The sequence below is a fragment of the Diceros bicornis genome, chromosome 16 (genome assembly GCF_020826845.1).
Source record: "Diceros bicornis minor isolate mBicDic1 chromosome 16, mDicBic1.mat.cur, whole genome shotgun sequence".
NCBI lineage: Eukaryota > Metazoa > Chordata > Mammalia > Perissodactyla > Rhinocerotidae > Diceros > Diceros bicornis.
Window position 1 is genome coordinate 28,444,724 of NC_080755.1, and position 21,686 is coordinate 28,466,409.

Here is a 21,686-nt window from a genome sequence, read left to right on the forward strand (position 1 = left end):
GTCAATTTGAATTAAATTTCAATTAAATTTAAATATCTACATGTAGCTAGTGGCTACTATATTGGACAGTGCAAATTTGACAATTCCTCACTATTGGACCTTGAAAATATTTTCAGTCATTCACTATTAGCAACGCAGTAAACATTCTAATACGTAAATTGTTTCATACATCACATACCTTAGTATAAATTTCTGGTCAAAGCATATAAATAACTTTTAAAAGTTTATAATAATTATTGCCAAACTCTCTTGCAGAAAGTCTGTGCCACTTTTTTTTGTGTGTGTGTGAGGAAGATCAGCCCTGAGCTAACATACATGCCAATCCTCCTCTTTTTGCTGAGGAAGACCGGCCCTGGGCTAACATCTGTGCCTATCTTCCTCCACTTTATATGGGACGCCGCCACAGCATGGCCTGACAAGCAGTGCATTGGTGCGCACCCGAGATCCGAACCCGGGCCGCCAGCAGCGGAGTGCCCGTACTTAACGGCTACGCCACGGGGCTGGCCCCAGTTTGTTCCACTTTAAATGCTCATCAACAGTTTATAAGGTCAGTTGATCTTACGTTGGATACAATATTTTGTAATCCTAAAAAGATTCTCATTCCTGGCCTTCTTTATTTCTCTTAATAGCATTTAGCATCTTCTTATATACACACTTTCATTATTTACTTCCTTTATTGTCTGTTTCCCCCACAGTGGAAGATAAGCTTAATAAAGGCAAGATTTTTGTCAATTTATTCACTGTTTATCTCCATTATCTATAAGAGTGCCAGTTACATAGATGGTACTCAATAAATATTGGTTGAACTAATTGAATTAACACATTAAAATTCAAATATAACAATTTGAATTCCTAATTGCAAAGAAATAGCTTACTTGAATTCCATTTCAACATGACTTCCTTTACTTAATCACTTTCCTATCTTTCAATAGTCACAATTTCTAAAATTCTGTAAATAATCTAAGCAGTCATTTATCTGAATATGTTTAAGGCAGTGTACATCCAATTTTAGTGTTTTCCAAATGTCAGGATAAGTGTTATTTTCCTAATCCAGCTATATATTTTAAAGGACCTATTTCCTTTGTGTGAAATACTTATGATTTTTTAGAAGCCAGAAGGATTCAGCATATGTGGGCTATATTGTTGGCACAAAGTCAATCTTCTTACTTTTTGGCCTAGAAATAAACATATCAACATCTAAATGAGCTTCCTACAAATATTTGACAGCTCTAACTAGTTTATGAGGTTTTGTAAAACTTTTCTTCATTTACGTAATGAATCAGGGGAAAAATTTTTTCATTCTCAGGAACGGATAGACACTAATATTTTCTAATTGTCTTTCACGTCTTTAACCCAACAATTTTATTACTACTTATTTAATCATTTACATGTAGCCATCTGGTAATACGGAATCTGATACTGCCGCTGCACTAACACAGATCTTCTTATAGAGTGTACCTTTAATAAAGTCTTTTGAGATAAAACAACTTTATAAATATAGTTTTGAGATTAAACCTGCTCAAATAAAGAGAGAAACAAAAAATTTGTTTTATAAAGTTAGCTCAACAAAGTAATTTTAAAAGAATTTAATAATACTTCACCAATAATACTATATTTGAAAAAAAAAAATTTAACCACATTTCCTATTCTAGAGAAATTTCAAGAAAGAGAGGAATTATTAGCCTGAGAAACTATTCCTAACATAGGTAATCTGAATGTGTCTATCAATTAACGTCTACTAACTCATTAACAAGGATTTACTAAACTCCTGTTGTTATAAGCCTTTGGGAGAATATACGCAGGATACATATATAACTTGATCCCTGCCTTTGAGATAATTCAACCAAACTGGGGAGTTAATTAGCATCTTAGAGAAAAATATTCAACAAATGTGCATTTTGTGTCTAATACATACCAGCAAGCACACTGACAGATTCTTATTATAAAAATTAAATAGAATAATTTGAAACATCAAAAAACCTCTAATTAAGAAGAATCACCACAAATTGTCTCTAGAAAATGCAGAGAAGTAGACAAATATACAGAATAATGGTTAACTGAAAAATAACCTTAAAATATACACAAGATTTGGATGGTGGAGAAATGATTATACTTGAAATACCTATTAAATGGACTTTTCTGATTTCTAGGCAAAGTAGCCTTAATACCAAAGGCTTGGATATTTTCCTTGGATACTCTCTCATTTGGCATACTTTCCTCTGAACTATTTCTAGCACTTCACCAAAGCTAGCTCAATGGTGGTCAATTAAGGAAAATGAATCTTTCCTCGGAATGAACAAATTCCCACATGGCACTAAGACAGATGTGTTAAGACATGGAATCTCTATCAAGGACTAGAAGTTTCTGTCTGTTTCTCCATCTGTGCAATCCTGGTGACACCTCTTTCATTAAAAAATAAATTACCGTCTTCAAAATGCCGTCATGTTTAATACAATAGTCATGGTTATCAGACTGCACTGCGACTCGTAAGTGATACAGACGTAGATGTTTCCATTTTACCTCATCTTGCTGTGAGTTCAGCAGCTGCAGTTTCATGTGTTTCATATAGGCCATGGTAATCGGCATGTTGTAGTCAATCATGCTGGTCACCAAAGTGGGAGGTTTTCCATTATCTGTAATAAAACATTTTTAATGGGTAATGAAAGTGATACTGCAGTCTACCTGTAATTTCAGAATGATCCAATTTGTTCAAACTGAAATAAGATTCTAGATGCTGAGTGTTTAGGAAATTGGTAACATTATAGATGGATTGTAGAAAAAAATAACTGGTAAGATTATACAAAGGTATATTGGAACGAATTAGCCCTACAGAAAAATCAGTTATTTCTAACTACAGGGGAGCTTTTTGATATTACGGTAACAGTGAGTGAGGCTGATACAGTGATTAAACACAATTATTTGTAGTTTTGTATTTTTCTCCCTTGCTCCACACTTACTATCTATAAATACCATTTGAGTGCAAAAGGAAATTTGCTCTTTTTTTTTTTTCTTTTTATGTCATGCCAGTCTACTCATCCTCCAACAAACGGGAATGCGATAGCCTAAATGTGTCTTTGAGATTAATTTAATCTCTGAGAGAAATTCATAGATGAGGAAAATAATCTAGATAATTCTCAATGAAAGGTAAAGCCAAATAGTAATTTTTATGTAAAAATTTCAGTGAGGGAACTCCATACTACTATTCATCACTTTCAGATATAAGGAACTGGTATATTTAAAAGGACACTTGATAGAACATCAATTTCCTCACTGAATATATCTAAAATACCATGAAATACACACTATAAAGGAAAATTAAAACATTATTACAAGAAAAAAAGTTATTTGCCATAGTTGAAACTTTCTTCTGAGCATGGACACTGAATTACTCTGTAAGTGGATATTCAAAATTCACTGCCTCCTACTTGAATAAATGAGATGATCTGACTTGTTGAACTGTTTCAGTCTACCGCATTTTTATAAAAATGTGAGATATAAATTGCCATTATGAATAAAATTACTTTAAATCTCACTATTTGACACTGCAGCTACCTTTATGATCTGTTCCATCTGGGTTTAAATGCATTCTTTTCTGGCACTCTGAGCAGCTCATTAGAAATCGTGTCACCGCTTCTCTTGGTAGGAAGGCATAGCTCTCTGAAATCTGAAATGATTCACAAAATAGAGGTGTTATTACAGAAGCTGACTGAGCATGATTCAACAGAAATGATCATTGTATTTCCAAATAAGACGCATTATTCCATAATGGCAGGAAGCACAATGAAAGCATGCATTGCATACCATGCATCATTTCAAGAAATATCTATCCAACTTGATTGCGTGTCTGTTAATAAGAGCTAATACTGTGATGTGGAGAAAAAAATCAACCACATCTGGATGGATATCTGTTTATATTTCTGCATTTCTTTTAGGAAAAGTAATCACAGTGTACAGATACTCTAGTAAATTTTCCTTATTAAAAATTGCCAACATTGTTTTTTAAACTTACTGCTAGCATCATAAAAATTTTATCCAAATTACACATATTTTTTAAAATTTAGCCCCAAGTAGAAACAAACTTTGGATTTTGTATTAATGAGAATTTTTGATTATTGCTTTTCCAAAAAATTTTAAGTGAAAATAAAAGATAATTCTAAGAGAACTCATGTATATATTTACTGCAGTGAATCATCCCTTCCACAGAAAATGACACACTGGAAATGCATTTTGGCCACTTATTTCATTCACTGTATGTCAGTTTTTCATAATTTATATCCATAATAGCTCACTTGTCAGAGCAAGCTTTCCCCGTACCCTATACAGAGCTTCTCCTTTCAGAATCATGATCTAGAATCAAGTTAGAAATCAATACCCCTGTCAGTGATACTTTAAATATTAACTTTTCAAAAACCAGGGTATTTCTCTCATCAAAGTTAATAATTTCAGAAATGAAACTGAGAGATTGTTAAATATCTCTAAATAAAAGCTGACACTGACTCAGACAGTGCTGCCAAAAAGCCTGGTGCAGGGCATTAGTTTCCCACCACAGCACTAACACTGGCACATGGAATATAAGGGAGAATAAACGACTTGTAGATTAGACATAAATGCCACAGACAATTTCTCAGGTGTGTGCCTGGCCATTATGAACACGATGTATTTTAAGTTTGTAGAAAAGAAAGAAACTAAGCACCTAGTGTATAACTGAGTACAAAGCTACACCAATCCTTTAATGATGATGGGGTCAACTTTTGCTGACCCATGCCGTAGAAGGAGCACAGCACTGAGGAAACCCCACATGCTAAGATCCCAAACTGTAAAGCATATTTTCCCCCCAATTTAATATTAAAATTGGTTTACTTGGAGCCAGCCCTGATGGCCTAGTGGTTAAAGTTCGGTGCTCACTGCTTCAGCGGCCTGGGTTCACTTCCTGAGCGTGGAACCACACCACTCATCTGTCAGTTGTCATGCTGTGGTGGCAGCTCACATAGAAGAACTAGAACGACTTACAACTAGGATATACAACCATGCACTGGGGCTTTGGAGAGGAAAAACAAAATTCAGTTTGCATCACTTAGCCTATCCTAGTGACTCTGAGGGAAAAGAAACCAAAAGGACACCAAAGAGAAGGAACAAGTCTACAACTAAAATCTACCACGGATGATCCACATACAGGTGATTAAAATTTAACTCTACTAGGATTTGAAGCATGAAATTCTGATTTTTATTTATTTTTTTTTGCTTAGGAAGATTTGCCCTGAGCTAACATCTGTTGCCAACCTTCCTACTTTTTCCTTGAGGAAGATTAGCTCTCAGCTAACATCTGTGCCAGTCTTCCTCTACTTTGTATGTGGGTCACTGCCACAGCATAGCTGACGAGTGGTGGTTTGTGCCCAGGATCTGAACTCATGAACCTGGGCCACCGAAGTGGAATGCGCCGAACTTAACCACTATGCCACGGGGCCAGCCCCTGAAATTCTTATTTTTAATATAACTATCATTTGTAAATTAAGATGTTGTCCAGCTTTAAAAAAAATAATTTCTCATACTATACAAAGAATTGTGGGAGAAAAACAGAAAAATTTGCAAGTATTTCATCAAACTATTTTATATTAGTTATTAAATAAGGAAATATGTACTATATACAATTTAAATTCTCATTCACTTTCTCTTATGCTCTTTCTCTCTCTATACACACACACACACACGCACACACAATTTGATTCCTGTTCATTTTTTTACAGAGGGAACTAACACCTTCACCTGATCTATTTATCTGATTAGAGATCATTTTTTTCTGACTCTCTGAAAACCATTTTTAAAATAATTCAGAAGTAAAAAAAAGTGTATGATGCATGCCCAGTCCTGATATTTTTTTTCCTTAACTCACATGGAAATATAGTCCATTGGAACTAATGTGGCTGACCAGTAAATTCATTAACAAATAGGATTTGAGAAGGATGCTCCATTGATTTTCATTCAGGATTTCTATTAAATCTTTTCTCTACTTATATAAAAGAGCACTGTGTTACTTCTGTGGCCCTGATGCTCGCCACAATCTGCCCTTTTCTCAATGCTAATAAAGCACTTGTGTAGGAATCTCTTCTAGACAGATTTATTATTGACCTGACTCAATTGTATTACTTGTCCTAGCACTATTTAGCTCCAAATAAATTTTTCTTGGAATCATTATTAACCATATTACATTTCTTTTATAGTTTTACTCTGAAAAACAAGTACTTGTAATGGTTACAAATACGTTTGTTTTCATGTGTGCGTGAAAAAAATATAAAGTCCCATTTTGTATCTTAGAAAAGATTTTTTAGGAAGTATTTTATCACATTATTCTCTGTGGTGTTATTCTGGCATAGCCTTGGCGTGTCACTCTGTGTGACATAAGTGGGTAAAAGCACTCATTTGGGGGGACTTTTCTTGGTGTTCAGACATTTTATGAGGAGAAGTGCCGAGGCATCCCACTCTCCTCAGATCTTTTCTTCCCCATCTCGTGCTCACTGCGGCTCGGGGACCCCGGCATCCTCTTAGGCACAGGAAGAAGAGAGCCTCAGAACAGGCTCTCCAAGTCTCATACTCATCTCTGAAACAATATTTCTCCTGCCATGGAGGTGAAGAGGGAAAATCATTCCTTTTTCCTTATCTAGAATCTTTCCTCCCAGGCCTCTTTGAAATTAGGAGTTCTATGCAATCTTCTTTGCTGAGGTTCTCAGAAGATTTTAAAAAATGAAGAAACGTCCATAAAAAGTTCTTAAATTAGGGCATCTTTGAACACTTACATTTCACAATTAAATCCCTGTGATGAAATTCTGTCTTTTGCTCCTGCCAGTACTCTTTGGTAACCCTGTTCAGAGATAACACTGAAGGCCTATGTGAAGCCTCTTTTGAACTTGAGGCCTGGGCTAGATGCCTCTATGGCCCCTGTACTAATGAAAGGCCCTGTTTCCGTGAACGTTTGAGATGCTAAATCAACTTTAAACAGATGTCCATAAATGGTGATAAAGCTCAGAGACGTGTTCTTCTTGGCTCTCCATTCATCAAAGCCCTAACATCCTTTATGCAATATGTAACAGCAGTCCTTGCCTAGAAGTAAGGACCAGGAATTGAAAAATATTTTGATTCAGATACTTGAAATACCATTCTACTAGCACTAAAATTAATTATAGAAAATGCTATAGTCATTCATATATGTCTATTTCCTTGACCTACTTTTCAAATCTAATCACTTCTCTGTTTCTAGGATAGAAATTAGACTTTGAATATACAGTACAGAACATTTGTTAGAATACTGGTAAGGATAATACTTCACTTGAAAATGTATTCTTAGAAATACCTTTATATATGGGAAAGATAGAGAGTATTTCCTTTTGCTTATGGACACAGAAACACTGCATCTTATTAGTAATAAGAAGCAAAAAATAACATGAATGGGTTAGTCTTGCTCCCTCTGAACTAAACACTAAAAAGACAACTGCCACTTGACAAGCCACATATACTGCTTACAACAGAAATAAGCATGCGAAGAAAGATAGAACGTAGCCATAATAAACCATACAAACTAATGACCTAACATTATTTATCAGGTAAATAATCTGAGGCATCTCTTTATTAGAAATGTTATTTTCTATAAATCTAGACTTTTTTCCTTGCATTTATATAATGCTTTATACTTTCCATTGGGCTTCTGCAGCCATTATTTTAGACAGAGGCTAAAACAGATTTTACGATAACGTTTTGATAAATGGATCAACTGGTATAAGAGATGAAATGAATTGCTATTGTTACACAGTAGAGGGCAGGGCAAAGAGCTGGAGCGCAAACCTGGATCTCCCAAATCCTGGTCTATTTCTATAAGTTGAATGCACCATGGTGGACTTATCCAACAGACAAATGCTTAGGGTCCAAGGAAAGCAGGAACATCCAAACAGATTTTTTAAAATTTTGTATTTAAAAAAAACCCCAAAGTATCAAAGTGTTACAACAGGACAAAGTCAGCACTTGTGAAACTTCCTTAAAATTGAGCTATGGCTGAAGATTTGTTGTTGTTGTTGTCGTTATCTTTTAACTTTGAATTAACTAGGGTTGAGGGGTGGCGATGTTGTGGCATGACAATTTTTTCACTACTTACCACTTCTAAAGGCTTTTTTTAAATTGAAGTATAGTTGACATACAACACTATGTTATTCTCAGGTGTGCAACATAGTAACTCAACATTTATACACATTATGAAATGATCACCTCAATAAGTCTAGTAACAATCTGTCACCATACAAAGTTATTACAATATTATTGACTATATTCCCTATGCTGTATATTATATCACTGTGACTTATTTATTTTATAACTGGAAGTCTGTGTCTCTTAATCTCCTTCACCTACTTCATCCAACCCCCCAGGCCCCACCCCGCTGTTAACCACCAGATGTTCTCTGTTCTCTGTATCTATGATTCTGTTTCTGTATTGTTTTGTTTGTTCACTTGTTTTGTTTTTCGGATTCCACATATAAGTGAAATCATATGGTATGTGTCTTTCTCTGTCAGACTTATTTCACTTAGCATAACACCCTCTAGGTCCATCCATGTTGACACAAATGGCAAGATTTCATTCCTTTTTATGGCTGAGTAATATTCTACTATATATATATATACCACATCTTCTTTATTTATTCATCCATTGATTGACACTTAGGTTGCTTCCATATCTTAGCTATTGTAAATAACGCTGTAATGAACATAGGGGTCCACATATCTTTTCCAATTAGTGTTTCTGTTTTCTTCAGGTAAATATCCAGAAGTGGGATTGCTGGATCATGTGGTAGCTCTATTTTTAATTTTTTGAGGAATATCCATTCTGTTTTCCATAGTAGCTGCACCAATTCACATTCCCACCAACAGCGCACGAGAGTTCCCTTTCTCCACATCTTTGCTAACACTTGTTATTTGTTGTGTTTTTGATGATCACCATTCTGACAGGTATGTGGTGATACTTCATTGTGGTTTTGATTTGCATTTCCCTGATGATTAGTGATATCGAGCATCTTTTTATGTACCTATTGGCCATCTGTATATCTTCTTTGGAAAAATGTCTATTCAGTCTAAAGATCATAATTTATCTGTGTATTGGACAACACTGATATTGTTTCAATGAAAATATTACATTCTAAGTCCATTAAGACTGGAATTAATCACTAATGCAGAAAATAATAAATCAACTTATTATCATAAATTAGAAGTACAAATGACCTCTCCCATCAAAAAAATATGGTAATACTTTTACATAACAATAATTGAACTGCAGCATGCTTTGATGGACTAAACAATAAAATCGGCGTTTACGGCAAAGATAGTATGACATTGGTAATCTAGTGACAAACTGATCCACGTGAAGAAGGCCTAATGATCAAGTCCCATAAGGGGCTCTGCTACTGATCTTCCACGTGTGGGTTAAAAAAAAAAAAAAAACTATTGAGAACACACTTCTGAAAAGTTTACTGACAAATATTATAATTGAAAGGAGGATGAGCATTTTACCTTGCCAATGTTCTTGGCTTTCTGAAGAAAGAACAAACAGTACTTTTTAAAAACCCTACAACTATAAAGCCAAATTCTGGCAGTTCTCAAGTGCCAATCACCTTCCGCTCAACACAGCTCAGTTATGGTAAAAATGTCAGTTATCCAAAAGAACTGAAGTAAAAAGTCAACCATAGTTTAATTAATTTGCAGATCTCATCTTGTGCATTTGGTAATATATGATTCCTGAAGTTTTCTTATATTTGCTTTTGAATAGCAGAGTTTTATCTTCAGAAATAAATCTTTCCTACTTGGATTTGAATACATGGAGTAATATAAAGTTTAAAAGAAATTAAAAAGTTAATCAAAAACAATGTAATAAGAAATTGTTTTGCTGTACTTTTTCAGACTGTGTCTCTCAATTACGTGATGCAAGTTTATCTCATTAACTCAAGCCATAAAGTTTGGTTAATTGACAGCAAAATTGACAACAGAGAATTTTAAAACAGGGCTATTTGTCCTATGTCTTTCTTCATCAGTCCCAAGCATCCTTCCTGTCTAATTTTAACTGTTTAATTTCTGAGCATTTTCAATAGAAAGGCACTCTAAACTTACTCAGCTTGTACATAAACCTGCAGTTCTCTGGTTCCTGAAATGATAGAGAATCAACAATTCTCGAAATTAAGATTCTCATAAATTATATGACAACTATTACTTGCTTTGGATATTTTACACAGAAGAAAATGCTTCCTAAACAATATATGTATGCTTAAGTTTTCCATTAATTGAATGCTTAATAAATGGATTACGCTAAGTAAGGATTACATGGATTTTATCATTTAATCCTCACAGCAACACCACGAATAGATTACTATCATCACCATTATCATCTCTGTTTAACAGATGCAGAAAGTATGCTTCCGAGAGGTTGTGTAATTTGTCAAATGAGTAGAAGAGACAGGGCTCATGTCATATTCTGGTTTCAGAGCCTATCCCTTTATTCGCCATATTTATAGCCTCTCCTGGTTACCAGCATTAAAAGAGAAAGACAGAGAGACTGTCTCATCCGTAAAGGGTTGGAATATTAACCTCACAGCATAGGTTAATTATGCTAAGATGTTTATAATGTTCCCTGGTGTGAGGTTCTTTGTAAGTATAAAATGCTCTAACCGGTGTGTGGTGACCCTTCTGAATACAAGAGGCAGTCAAGCAGATTACAAAGTTCCACAAGAAACACGTCAGACGGTGCAGCAACAATACAGAGCTCCACCTGGAGGAAATAAACAGGCCATCTGTTTTGTTCCAGCAGAACTGATGGCTAACGTGATGGCTTTGCGACACCATAATATTTTAACAGCCAGGAACTAAATGCACAGGACTTCCGCTTTTAATGGAATGTACAAGAAGGAGTATATGTAGCCTATTTCTAAGTGAGTAAGACTTCTAATTGCTAAAAGAAATTCACCAGTAGAGAAGCCATTCTTGGTTTAAGATTTGAACCTACCTCATGAGCCGAAATAGAGACATCACGTGACACTGGTGAATCCTGAGCATTAGCAATCACTTTTTAAAGCAAAACACAACAAAAAAGCTAAAGTCAAAAGATTTATCAACCAAAATCATTGAAATTCATTATACGTTACATTACTCCACAGCTTGATGCTTTGGGATGTAGGGTGCTCCATTTCAGATAACGGGTGTTAGGGCAAAATAAAATTGGTCTGATCACACTACTCGTTAAATTACTGTCTCCACCTTTGCTTTATAAAATGAATTTAGACGATAGCAATAATACCTTTTTTAACTGGAATAATAACATTAAAATCAGGGTTTTTTTGCCAAATATCATGCAGTACACTCATGGAAGAATTTGCCCTTGGAGCCAAATTTTTGACATTTTCTCTTATGAACACTTTTGATATTATGAAATAAGAAATTAGAAATAATCTCCTAGTGAAATTTGTTTATTTTACCATATTTAGTATTGTGATATTTAATATAATAATAACTGGATAATGAAGCTATAGGAAATTTATTTTTAAAAACCTTTATTTATTCAACAACTATCGAGTGCATAGGCACCATCATTATCCCTAAATACTGCTAAAAGTTTGAAAAACAAAATTTATTTAAAAAATTAAAAATTTTGTTAGAATTAAAATATAATTGAACAGAGCCTATACATTCAAATGCTATTAAAGACCCCATATGTCCTGATTCATAAATACAGAGCACACCATAGTCCAGAAAGACTCCTATCTGAGGAAGGGAAGTCTTACTTCTGGGCAACATCTCCAATTCAACAAGAGCCATGCTACCTTTATCTGGTTTACACATTGTATATCATTGAATATATTTGAAGGGAGGAAATGAGGAGATTTTATATATGTATTAGGAGAAATTAAGAAATATTATATATATGTTTTACAACACATCTAGAAAAATATATATAAATTTGCAAACACTGTAACATTTGGCCCATTTTTCTAGATGTATTACAAAAGTGAAATGTCCAACTAATGGTTTGCCCTTATATTTATATGGGTTCTCTTTTACCCATTTCATGTACGAGAAAAGATGAGCAGTGAACATCATTTTTCTTCTACAGAGTAAATTATTAATTTGTGGAGGTGCATACAGAAACTGTCGTGCAAAGATGAAGACATTTTTAAACTAAACACTTATTTATTCAACAAATATCTATTGAAAGCATAAACACTAAAATTATTCCTGAATACTGCTAGATATGGTTCTATACCACTAATGTGACTAGATACATCAAACTATTAGAATAACTTACTGGTAATTGTTTGATTAATTTTGAAGTGATTCTGAAAAGTACTTTGATCAGGACTCAATATAAATACTCTTACGTGAAAAGCGCATTCATAGTAATATCAATTAGACAAAAAGCCAGACGTTTGGCCTGCCTAATCAAATCTACATTCACTCCAGACCTCAGCAATTTTTGCTTCAGAACCCCAACTACTACTTCAGAAAGACTTTGTGCTATGTGATATCTGTCTGACCTCTAAACATCTGTTAAATGACCAACCAAATTCCTGCACCTTAATAATGTCTCCAGTACCAAAACCAGGACACTGCTAGATTTGCCCCCAAACTCACTACTGCCCCCTGGCGGAGGAGTCTCACATTTTGAGTGCCTATCAGCCCTGCAGTATTGCTTGTTCCGCCATGACTGGTGCTGTGATGGTTTACTCCAGTATGCCGTTTTCAGTTCATATCACTGTCCACTATCTCTTTGCCTCCTTTCTTCTATGATCATTTTCTACGTTCTATCTTCACACCTATCCATCAGCTCCCCTGGCCTTTTTCATTTAGAAAGGGGCCTGGCCTGGCCCATTCAGGAATATCTTGGGTTGATTTTTAAATAGAATTAAGGTTGCTGGATAAAATATAGCACACCCAACTAAATTTGAATTTCAGGTAAATGTGCGATATTGGCACTAACTTATATTAAAAATTATTGTTTATCTGCAAATCAAATATAACTGGGACTCTTGTATCTTATTTGTTAAATCTGGCAACCTTACAGGGTACATATATCTAAGATGAATGAAAATATAGGTTACAGCCTGAAGATAATTTTAAATTTAGAACAAATTGTTATGTCAGGAAAACCTAAGAATATATCAAGAGCAGAATCGAGAGCCAGGGTAGGTAGAAGTGGTTATTGGGAAGTCTGCAGGCAATTTGAAATCACAGTGCCCATTTAAAGCAATGTTTTCCAAGTTTTTAGACCAATAATACAGGTATAAATATATTTCACATCAGAAGCTAGCACATATACACATTCATGAAATAAAACTACTCATTTCTATCCTCTTCTATTTCATTTTTTAAAAGTGATCACAACCAACTAAAAGGATTTAACAACTCACTAGTGGGTTGTGATATGTAAAGTAAAAAACACTGGACTAAAGCAGGGGAATGCAGTCTACCAATCCAAAGATATTTGTTGTAGTATTGAGAGAAGATAGTGGGTATGCAGTCACATTTAAAATGAAGGTTGGCAAATCCAAAGGCAATCTAAAGCAGGCGGGAATATTTTTAGACAGTTCAGGTCAAATTCCAGACAGCTAACAGCAATTTAAAGATTTTATTTATTTATGTTCTCCCCCCAAAGCCCCAGTAGATTATTGTATGTCATAGCTACACATCCTTCTAGTTGCTGTATGTGGGACGCGCCCTCAGCATGGCCGGAGAAGCGGTGCGTCGGTGCGCGCCCGGGATCTGAACCCAGGCCGCCAGCAGCAGAGCGCGCACACACAACCGCTAAGCCACGGGGCCGGCCCCTAACAGCAATTTACAAATTTGATGCACATGCTTCAAATGTAGGGTGAGAGGAATGAAAAGTGAATGTGGTGCAGTGACATAAGTCACCATCCTCCAGGGACAAGGAAATGGCACAAGCGCAAGGCGAAAGGCAAAGACACTTGTCTTGGGCGAAGGCACCAAAATCTACTACCTGATGGAGAGAAACTAGAGGAGGAAAAGAGAGAGAGGTACCAGCATTCCAGGGCAACAGTAGATGAACTGGGCATGACATCATCACACATTAGTAGACCAAGGTGTAGGCAAACAAGAAATAGAATGTGATTTAATTTAATTATAATTAATTAATTGTTATTGGAAATAGTTTTTGCTTCATTGATTACAGTTCAAATTTAGCTGTATTGCTTTACAAAAAATAACTTTATTCTTTTTTATCTTTTTTATGATGATGAACATTTTTAATTTGAAGCTGTATTATACAATAATTAAAATAGTCATCAACTGAGCAAATGCAACGCTATCAAAGAGATAGGCAGTCAAATAAACTGGAGATAGATCTCTAAAGTTGTGGGTGCTATTTTTGTGTTGCTTCCTATGTTAGAATACTTGGCTGTTAAGGAGCAGATTGTCATAACAGAGAATTCGTATATTAGATGAAAAAAACGAGCAGATGGGCACTGAAAAGTTTTTCTTCATACATGTTTTCTAATAGCAAAATAAAGAGAATTCCTAAATATTGCATGTAAATAAAACGACTCAACAAAGCAAATGTTGATACAATTACTTGCGGCACAAAGAGCTACAATAAAGTACACAATTACACATGGGAAGTGCAGGGAATTTACTTTCTCTCTTGATTTTTCCTGAAGAGTGTGTATACTGTAATATATTAGTGTTTTTGCTGGGGAGAACAAGGAGTAATCAACCTTCCTGGTCTAGAATTCATTGGCCCATTCAAGCTCTCCCTGGCTCCTAGTGCAACTCCCTCTGCAAAAGTTTATCTTTACTACTCACTGCTAGTCAGTGGGGAGACAGCACTTCTTTTGAAACAGGTAGCCAAAGCCACTCAGCCACAGGTAGCCAAACAGTCACTCAAAGCAGGCAAGAATTAGCCATCGTAGGGGAAATGGAAGAAAACAGAGAAGGCTCGACTTTACTAGGGAGTCCAGCAAATTGCACAGCCGTCGTATATTTGTGCAGGCAAAGTGCAGAGCCTGTGAGATAAAACCAATGTGCCATGGATGCAGCATTTGTTGTCTGAATTCCGGACTTGCTCAACAACTGGCAAATAATGAAAACATTTTTCTAAGATACCAAGTGGAGAACTTGTCACATATTTCCTTTAGAAAATGTCTCTCCATTTGGGGTGTTTACTGTGCTCTAGAGGCGACTTTGGAAAACAGAGAGCAGGGATGCATTTTGATTATCACAATAACTGGAGCTTGTGTTGCTGGAACTTAACACTCAGGGGTTAAGGATATTAAATGGCTTGGAGTACTTGGGGCAATGCCAACTGTCTGCCCCGAAAGCCAATAGTATCTTATTGAGAAATATCGCTTTAGACTATACAAATAATTACACAACTAATGGATACATATAACAAAAGATATCATGTTTACATGTTCTCTACTGAAGAGAAAAAGCACACCAGGATAGAAATTTCTCGGTCCAAATTCCAAATCCTCAGCAGCAGCAGCTGGGTCACTGTGTCCGTTTCTTTCAGGATTCACCTCTTTTCTGATTACTCTGGTCAAGGAGCAGAGCCGTGTTCAAATATGGCTGTGATGTGTGTTGATTGGGAGAGAATATTCCCAGAAAAATGAGAGTGGACGGGTGGATGAGGAGTAGAGCAGATAAACAGATAAAAAATAGGTAAAGGCCATTTTCTTTTTATTTATCAAAAAATGACTAAAATTGCTGTTGATAAAGCTAGTGAATAATAATCTCATTTCTGGGAAAGTCATGAATGAAGACACGGGTGAGCATTACCCATAGGTTACTGAGGAGCACGGATGATACAAAGAATGACAGACTTTTCAATATCTAGTTAATAGAAAAAACCTATTTACAGTATCTGTTAGCCCACAAACAGCTCCATACACTTAAAAAACATCATGTTTCTATTCACCTCAATATAATAACAACATGTTTGAAGCAATTATTATGCTAAAACCTTTACATACATTACTTCTGAGCCTCAAAGCAGCCCTACAAATAATACACACCAAAATCATACATACAGAATTCACCTAATCAGGACTTAAACCCAAATCTGCAGACATCAAAGCTGGCACCATTTTCTTTCTACTATCTTATGCCAGTCACCCACTTCCTATTCCTCCTTCCTATTATATTTTATGCCAGTTAAATACATATATAGGTATTTATACAGGTTCACATATACACATACTTTAAGAAATTCAGCAGGTTTTATCTATTACACCATCCCAGTACCCAGGAATACCTACACCTCTGGTTCTGAGTGAGGATCACCCACTAGTAGGCATTAATCTTCCTGAGTAGTTTTAAAAGCTGCATTGCCTCATTTTCACCACAAGGGTGCACTGAAGTAGCAATTTATTAGGCTGGACATAAAGAGTTAATGCAGTTTCTCCAAAAGGTTAATTCCCTTTCAAGGAATATATCTATTCATTAGGACATTATTGTTTAATATAAAAATTGTTAATGACAGGGCTTGTGACATTAGTTGATGATAAACTGGTTTGGGTGAGTTATGTCTTTTGATGGTCTCCACTACCAAAAAGACAGCTTCTGAGTATAAAGGATTTGCACTATTACTCTGCTCATGTGAGATCATTCTAACTACACCTGTATGAGAAATAAATCAATTTTTATGAATTGAAGTACATTATTCTTCTGTTTTAGGATTGTTATTTAACAGGATTAAATAGGATTTAGGATGGCTAAACTGTGCTTACACACAGTCGTATGTGAAACAGACACGGTCCCCCACCATCAGGGACTCTATGATTTTTTTTAACATCTACTTTAGCCATAAAAAAAAAAAACACATGAACAAGAGGAACCTAACAAAAGTAGCAAAAATATCTATAATTGAGTAATGTTTTGTACCCCTAAACTCTCCAAGATAAACTAGTTATAAAATATACTTGTAGATCACTGACTTACTGTTTAACATTATCACTGAGTTCACTATTAAAGAATGTCTACAAAAAACATTTGAATTTGGAATAATTTTAAGTTTTTCTATCTCTATTTGATATTAAGAAGAGTTGTTTATTTAAACCACTCTAGTTTGTAATAATAACAGGAAACAAAAAATGTCATCTGCATAAAAAAGGCAGGGACCCACATTTGCTTATTTGCTGTATTAATTTGCTTTGACGTTTTTTTCCATTAGGTCAACAAAGACGGCTTATAGGCATAAAATGAATTTCTAAGCGCCAGAGAATGTTTTACTCGACCTTTAGCTTCAGTAACACCCTATGCATGCACCTGGATCTGTGGCAGAAAAGAGAAGAATTCAAAATAGTAAGAGGAAGTGAGAAGGCACACAGGCACATGACATTTTTATATTCTATTAGTGAATCATGACTAGATAGTACTTCTACTGGGAAATCTATTTAAACTTTACAGTTTTTAATCTAATATTTTCCATCTATTTCAAAATAATACTCTCATCTTTTAAAAATATCTCATTAAAAGAACTAGTACCCCCCTTTTTGGAAAATATTTTCAAATGAGGTTAGTAGAGGTTTTTCATCCTCGTCTTGATGATGTGAATTCTCAACTTCTAAATATCAGACACATGCCAAAGGCTATTATGCATGATGCCACACTAGGATTTGCACAAAAGCCAGGCAGATCCTATGTTACTTGGGATGTCAGTAGGTTTATCTAGGGCATGTCCCACATTCTCTTCCAGTATACTTCCCTAATGTTGAGTTCAAGCCAGCTAGAAATGGGAGGCAGAAACAAATCTGTAAAATAGTCACACAAAGTGGCAATGACTGCTAGCAGCCTAATTTAGCCTCTAGCTTCTCTTGCTCAAGATATGTGAAGTCCATATAAAGATACAGGGATCAAGAACCCAAATAAAACCCAAATAAATTAAATTCTAATTGTAAAACTTGAGGCACTGTGACAGGAAAGGGAAATATATTTGGAGAGCAAAGCCTTCCTGGCAATAATCAAAGAATTATATACATAGTCCCCTATTTCAATAGTGTAAGGTCCAGCAAAATCTATAAAATGATGTCTCAGAGTATAGGAATTTGACAGACAACAATGATCTTCACTTGATCGTTTGTTTACGACAAAGATGCAGAAGAAAAACAATAAATAAACAAACAGCATATGTAGCAAAGTCATCATGTGCAAGTCAAGAATAAATGCAGCAAGGTGTAGTCACATCTGTTGTGCCGCAGTGTAAGTCATATTATAACTTAAGGAGCCGCCTGTTCATAACATGGTTCAGATTACTGCAAAATTTGTAACAAAAATGGAGAGCAGTAAAAATCTGCTGGCACTTGAGAGTCATTTTTATGGCCTTTCTTCTTTGATTGCTATTTTAAAATCCTAGAAATACGAAATCCAATGACTACAGATCCTTTTCATTATTGTTCTTATCATCATCATTATTTTTTAGGAGAACTCTCTAGATAATAATGGAGCAAAAATGTTCTACCTCTATGCTATGCTTATCAGCCAATCTGTTTTTATAAGAGCAGGATGCATTCACTATGTTTGAACATTTCTGTTGCCAACCAATTTACTCACTTTGGTTACTATCTTTACTGTGTCCCTTAGCACAGTAATGGCCCCATACACACCATTATCATTGGTATTATTCCTTCGGAGTTTGAAGAAAACGGAAATACAGCTCCCTCATAACTGTGGCCCAAGCCAAAAAGAGGTTAAATGAATTGTTTGGAACTCTTGAATTTTAGTTTAGTGCTACTTTTTCACACCACATGGCTAGAAATTTTGCTCATTAGTCTCATTATAAGTTGACAAGAATTCTGGGAATTTTTACGTAACAAACTAGCAGAAACTGGTGCAAGATAAAATATCCTATTTAGAGATACAGATGCTAAACCAGTAAGTATTTATAAAAGGAAGAGGACAAAAATGATGCTAACTATAAGTTTTAAGGTTAAGTGTCCTAAATCCGATAGAATAAAGACTGTCCTTTTTAATTTTCAGAGTAGGAATGTAGAAGTTCTGCATGATATGTTATTTTTCTACAGTACGTCCCTGGAAAGGACTATTCGATTCCTATTGAAAGCAAATTCTTTAAAGAAAGTCAGTTTTTCAATTTTTCAGAAAATTAGTTTGAAATTAAATTAACACTTAAACTTTGGAAAAAGCAAATGAAATAACTGAAATTCTCATAAACTTCATCTAGCAGGGAGCTCCTAAACATAGGAACTCTGGCCTGCTTTCACATCTTCCGTCCGCCCAGTCAAACCTTGGATCAAAGTTACACTGTGGACTTCCAGGGATAGCGACATCTACAGGATGCACATAAAAGAATGCATAAGTTATTACTATTCCTATCTCCCAACACGGAGGCATCGGGACAGGCAGAGGAAATTATATCCATAATTATAATGAGGGTAATGACAGAACTATGTTAATTGTCCTGCTCGTCTTTCTACCTGGAGCATGAGTAGTGACTTGATAAAGAAGGAGAAATAACATTATTCAAAAGTTTATCATATGCCAAGCACTTTACGCATCTTAACTCATTTATCTTATCACACCATGTATATCGTTATCTCCCTCTAACCAGGAAGAGAAAAAAAGTAAATGATTTGCCAAAAGTGACACAGATAGGAAGTGCTAGGTTTGATATTTGAAACTGAGTTTGTCTGGCTTCTAGCCTATTTTCTTTCAGCTATAGCATATGCTCTCCATTCTGAATTAAATGAATGTAATTATTGGCAGCTATACATGTGAGTAATACATGTAAGTTTACTGTATCACACTACAAGTTGTGTGTGTGTGTGTGTGTGTGTACATATACACATATATATATGCAGACTGTTCTCTCTATTGAAAACACTGACGTTCCCCCTGAGTTCTTGGATTTCCACCAGTTACTCTAATTTTACATGTAGCAAGAAAGAGCTTTGAAACTTAATCCTTTAATCGGACCCTGATTTAAGAAACGTTTCTGAGAAGGCAGCTGTGCTTAGCCTGTGATAGAACACAAAGTGATAAAGACAACCAGAGTAGAGTGGTGTCTTCCCTGAAGGTGGAGTTCAGGCAGAAGCTGAGAAGAGTTAAGGACTGGCGGACAAGACAACACCCTGCATTAGTTTTTTATAATGTTACATCATTAATTTTGAAGTGAATTTCCAAATTGCGAAGCATACCTGCCTTCAATTTTCAGTACAAAAGTATATTGTAAGTTCAAATATAAGTGATAATTGAATGACCCACACCTTTTCTCCACTCTGTTAATATAGATAATCAAGAGTTTACTGTAGTCAAACATATTGAAGGAAACACATTCAATGCACCAGTAACAGTTAATATATAGACAGGGACGAATACGAAAAAAGAAAAGACCTAAAAGACACTAAGATTCAACAATAACTGAAAATAATAATTATGACAGCCTTTACATATTCCTAAAATGTGTCATTTTATGTGGATTTTTTAAAGAATTCATGAGCAATAGAATAAACACCCTCCAATTTTATCTATAGTTAGATCAAATTGCAATAAAATTTAAGTTGTATAATGCCTAGATATTTCAAGGAATGATATACTGCAGATAGGTAAAAACAAGTAGCATTCAAAAGTTAATCCAATATTAAAGGACCACCATTTCCTGCAGAGTGAAAACATAGAACAATTTGCAAAAAAGGCAAAGTAAATAAAATGACCACTAAATCTATTGATAATATTATTAAGACGATATGACACGCTTTAATGATTAGTTGTATAAGTATGGTTTCTTGGCCATGTAGGAAAAGGGAGAAAAAGAAGGTCAATAAACATAATCATGCATGCTCTATGAGCTAATGTGTTAGAAGTAGGAAAACATCTGAAACTTAATGGGAACCATTATAATTGCAATAGGTATCTAGCTAATTCTACCAATGACAAGCCAATTCCAGCATTAGTATTGAAAACTAAACTCTGACCCCACAGTCTAGGGTCCTAATACCACTAAACCATTCCACTTCAAATTGGCTTTAGTTTTATGCCCCATCAATTGAACATTTATATTAATTTTTAACGTTAGACTTAAATTCATTGTAGAGTCACGGACACAATTTTGCTGGCATTGCAGTAATTCCTTTTTTTTCTATGATGTATTATTACTCCATAAAATGGAGATTTTCCTAATTAGGATTCAATTGAGAGATACCAGAAGGCAAAGGTTAGGCCAAAAAGAACCTTCACGATATTAGGAAAAGGTTAGAACACTTTGTGTGGGAATAAAAAATAAACTTGGGAAAGAGAAGGATCTTAAAATAGGATGTTTCCAGAGGGAATGAATGATGTTTCAGACGCTACTTGTATGTTCAAAGTTGGTATTCGTACCCCAAAATGCAGAAAATGTCTTCATAATGTCAGTGCAAAACGATATACGTTGGAAACATGTTTATCAATTTACTGGAAGTGTTTAACATGCATAGTGGCAATGATCAGATTCTCTACATTTCACGTAAGAAAACACAGGGTGAGAGATTTGGGTCTATGTCATGTTTCCATTTTAATTAAAGGTCTCTAAGAAGTGCATTTCAAAGACTACATCATTTTAAATTGCTTTTGGCACCTAAACCTATTTGGCTGCCACACTATTACTAACAGTGAAGCCACCTGTTTTTTGTTTGTTTGTTTGTTTTCATTTAATAAAACTGAACTTAT

At 35.1% G+C, this 21,686-nt stretch overlaps 1 protein-coding gene across 3 annotated transcripts in view; it reads right to left on the reverse strand.

Annotated features, from left to right (window-relative positions):
- The window catches only part of NOL4 (nucleolar protein 4), a 432,326-nt gene that overhangs the window by 265,576 nt on the left and 145,064 nt on the right, over positions 1–21,686 (reverse strand). For all 3 annotated transcript variants that reach the window (XM_058556965.1, XM_058556968.1, XM_058556967.1), the window contains 2 exons: positions 3,553–3,664; positions 2,521–2,633 (listed from right to left, as the gene is read on the reverse strand). In XM_058556965.1, the coding sequence (XP_058412948.1) occupies positions 2,521–2,633; positions 3,553–3,664 (225 nt within the window). The remainder of the gene's footprint in view (positions 1–2,520; positions 2,634–3,552; positions 3,665–21,686) is intronic.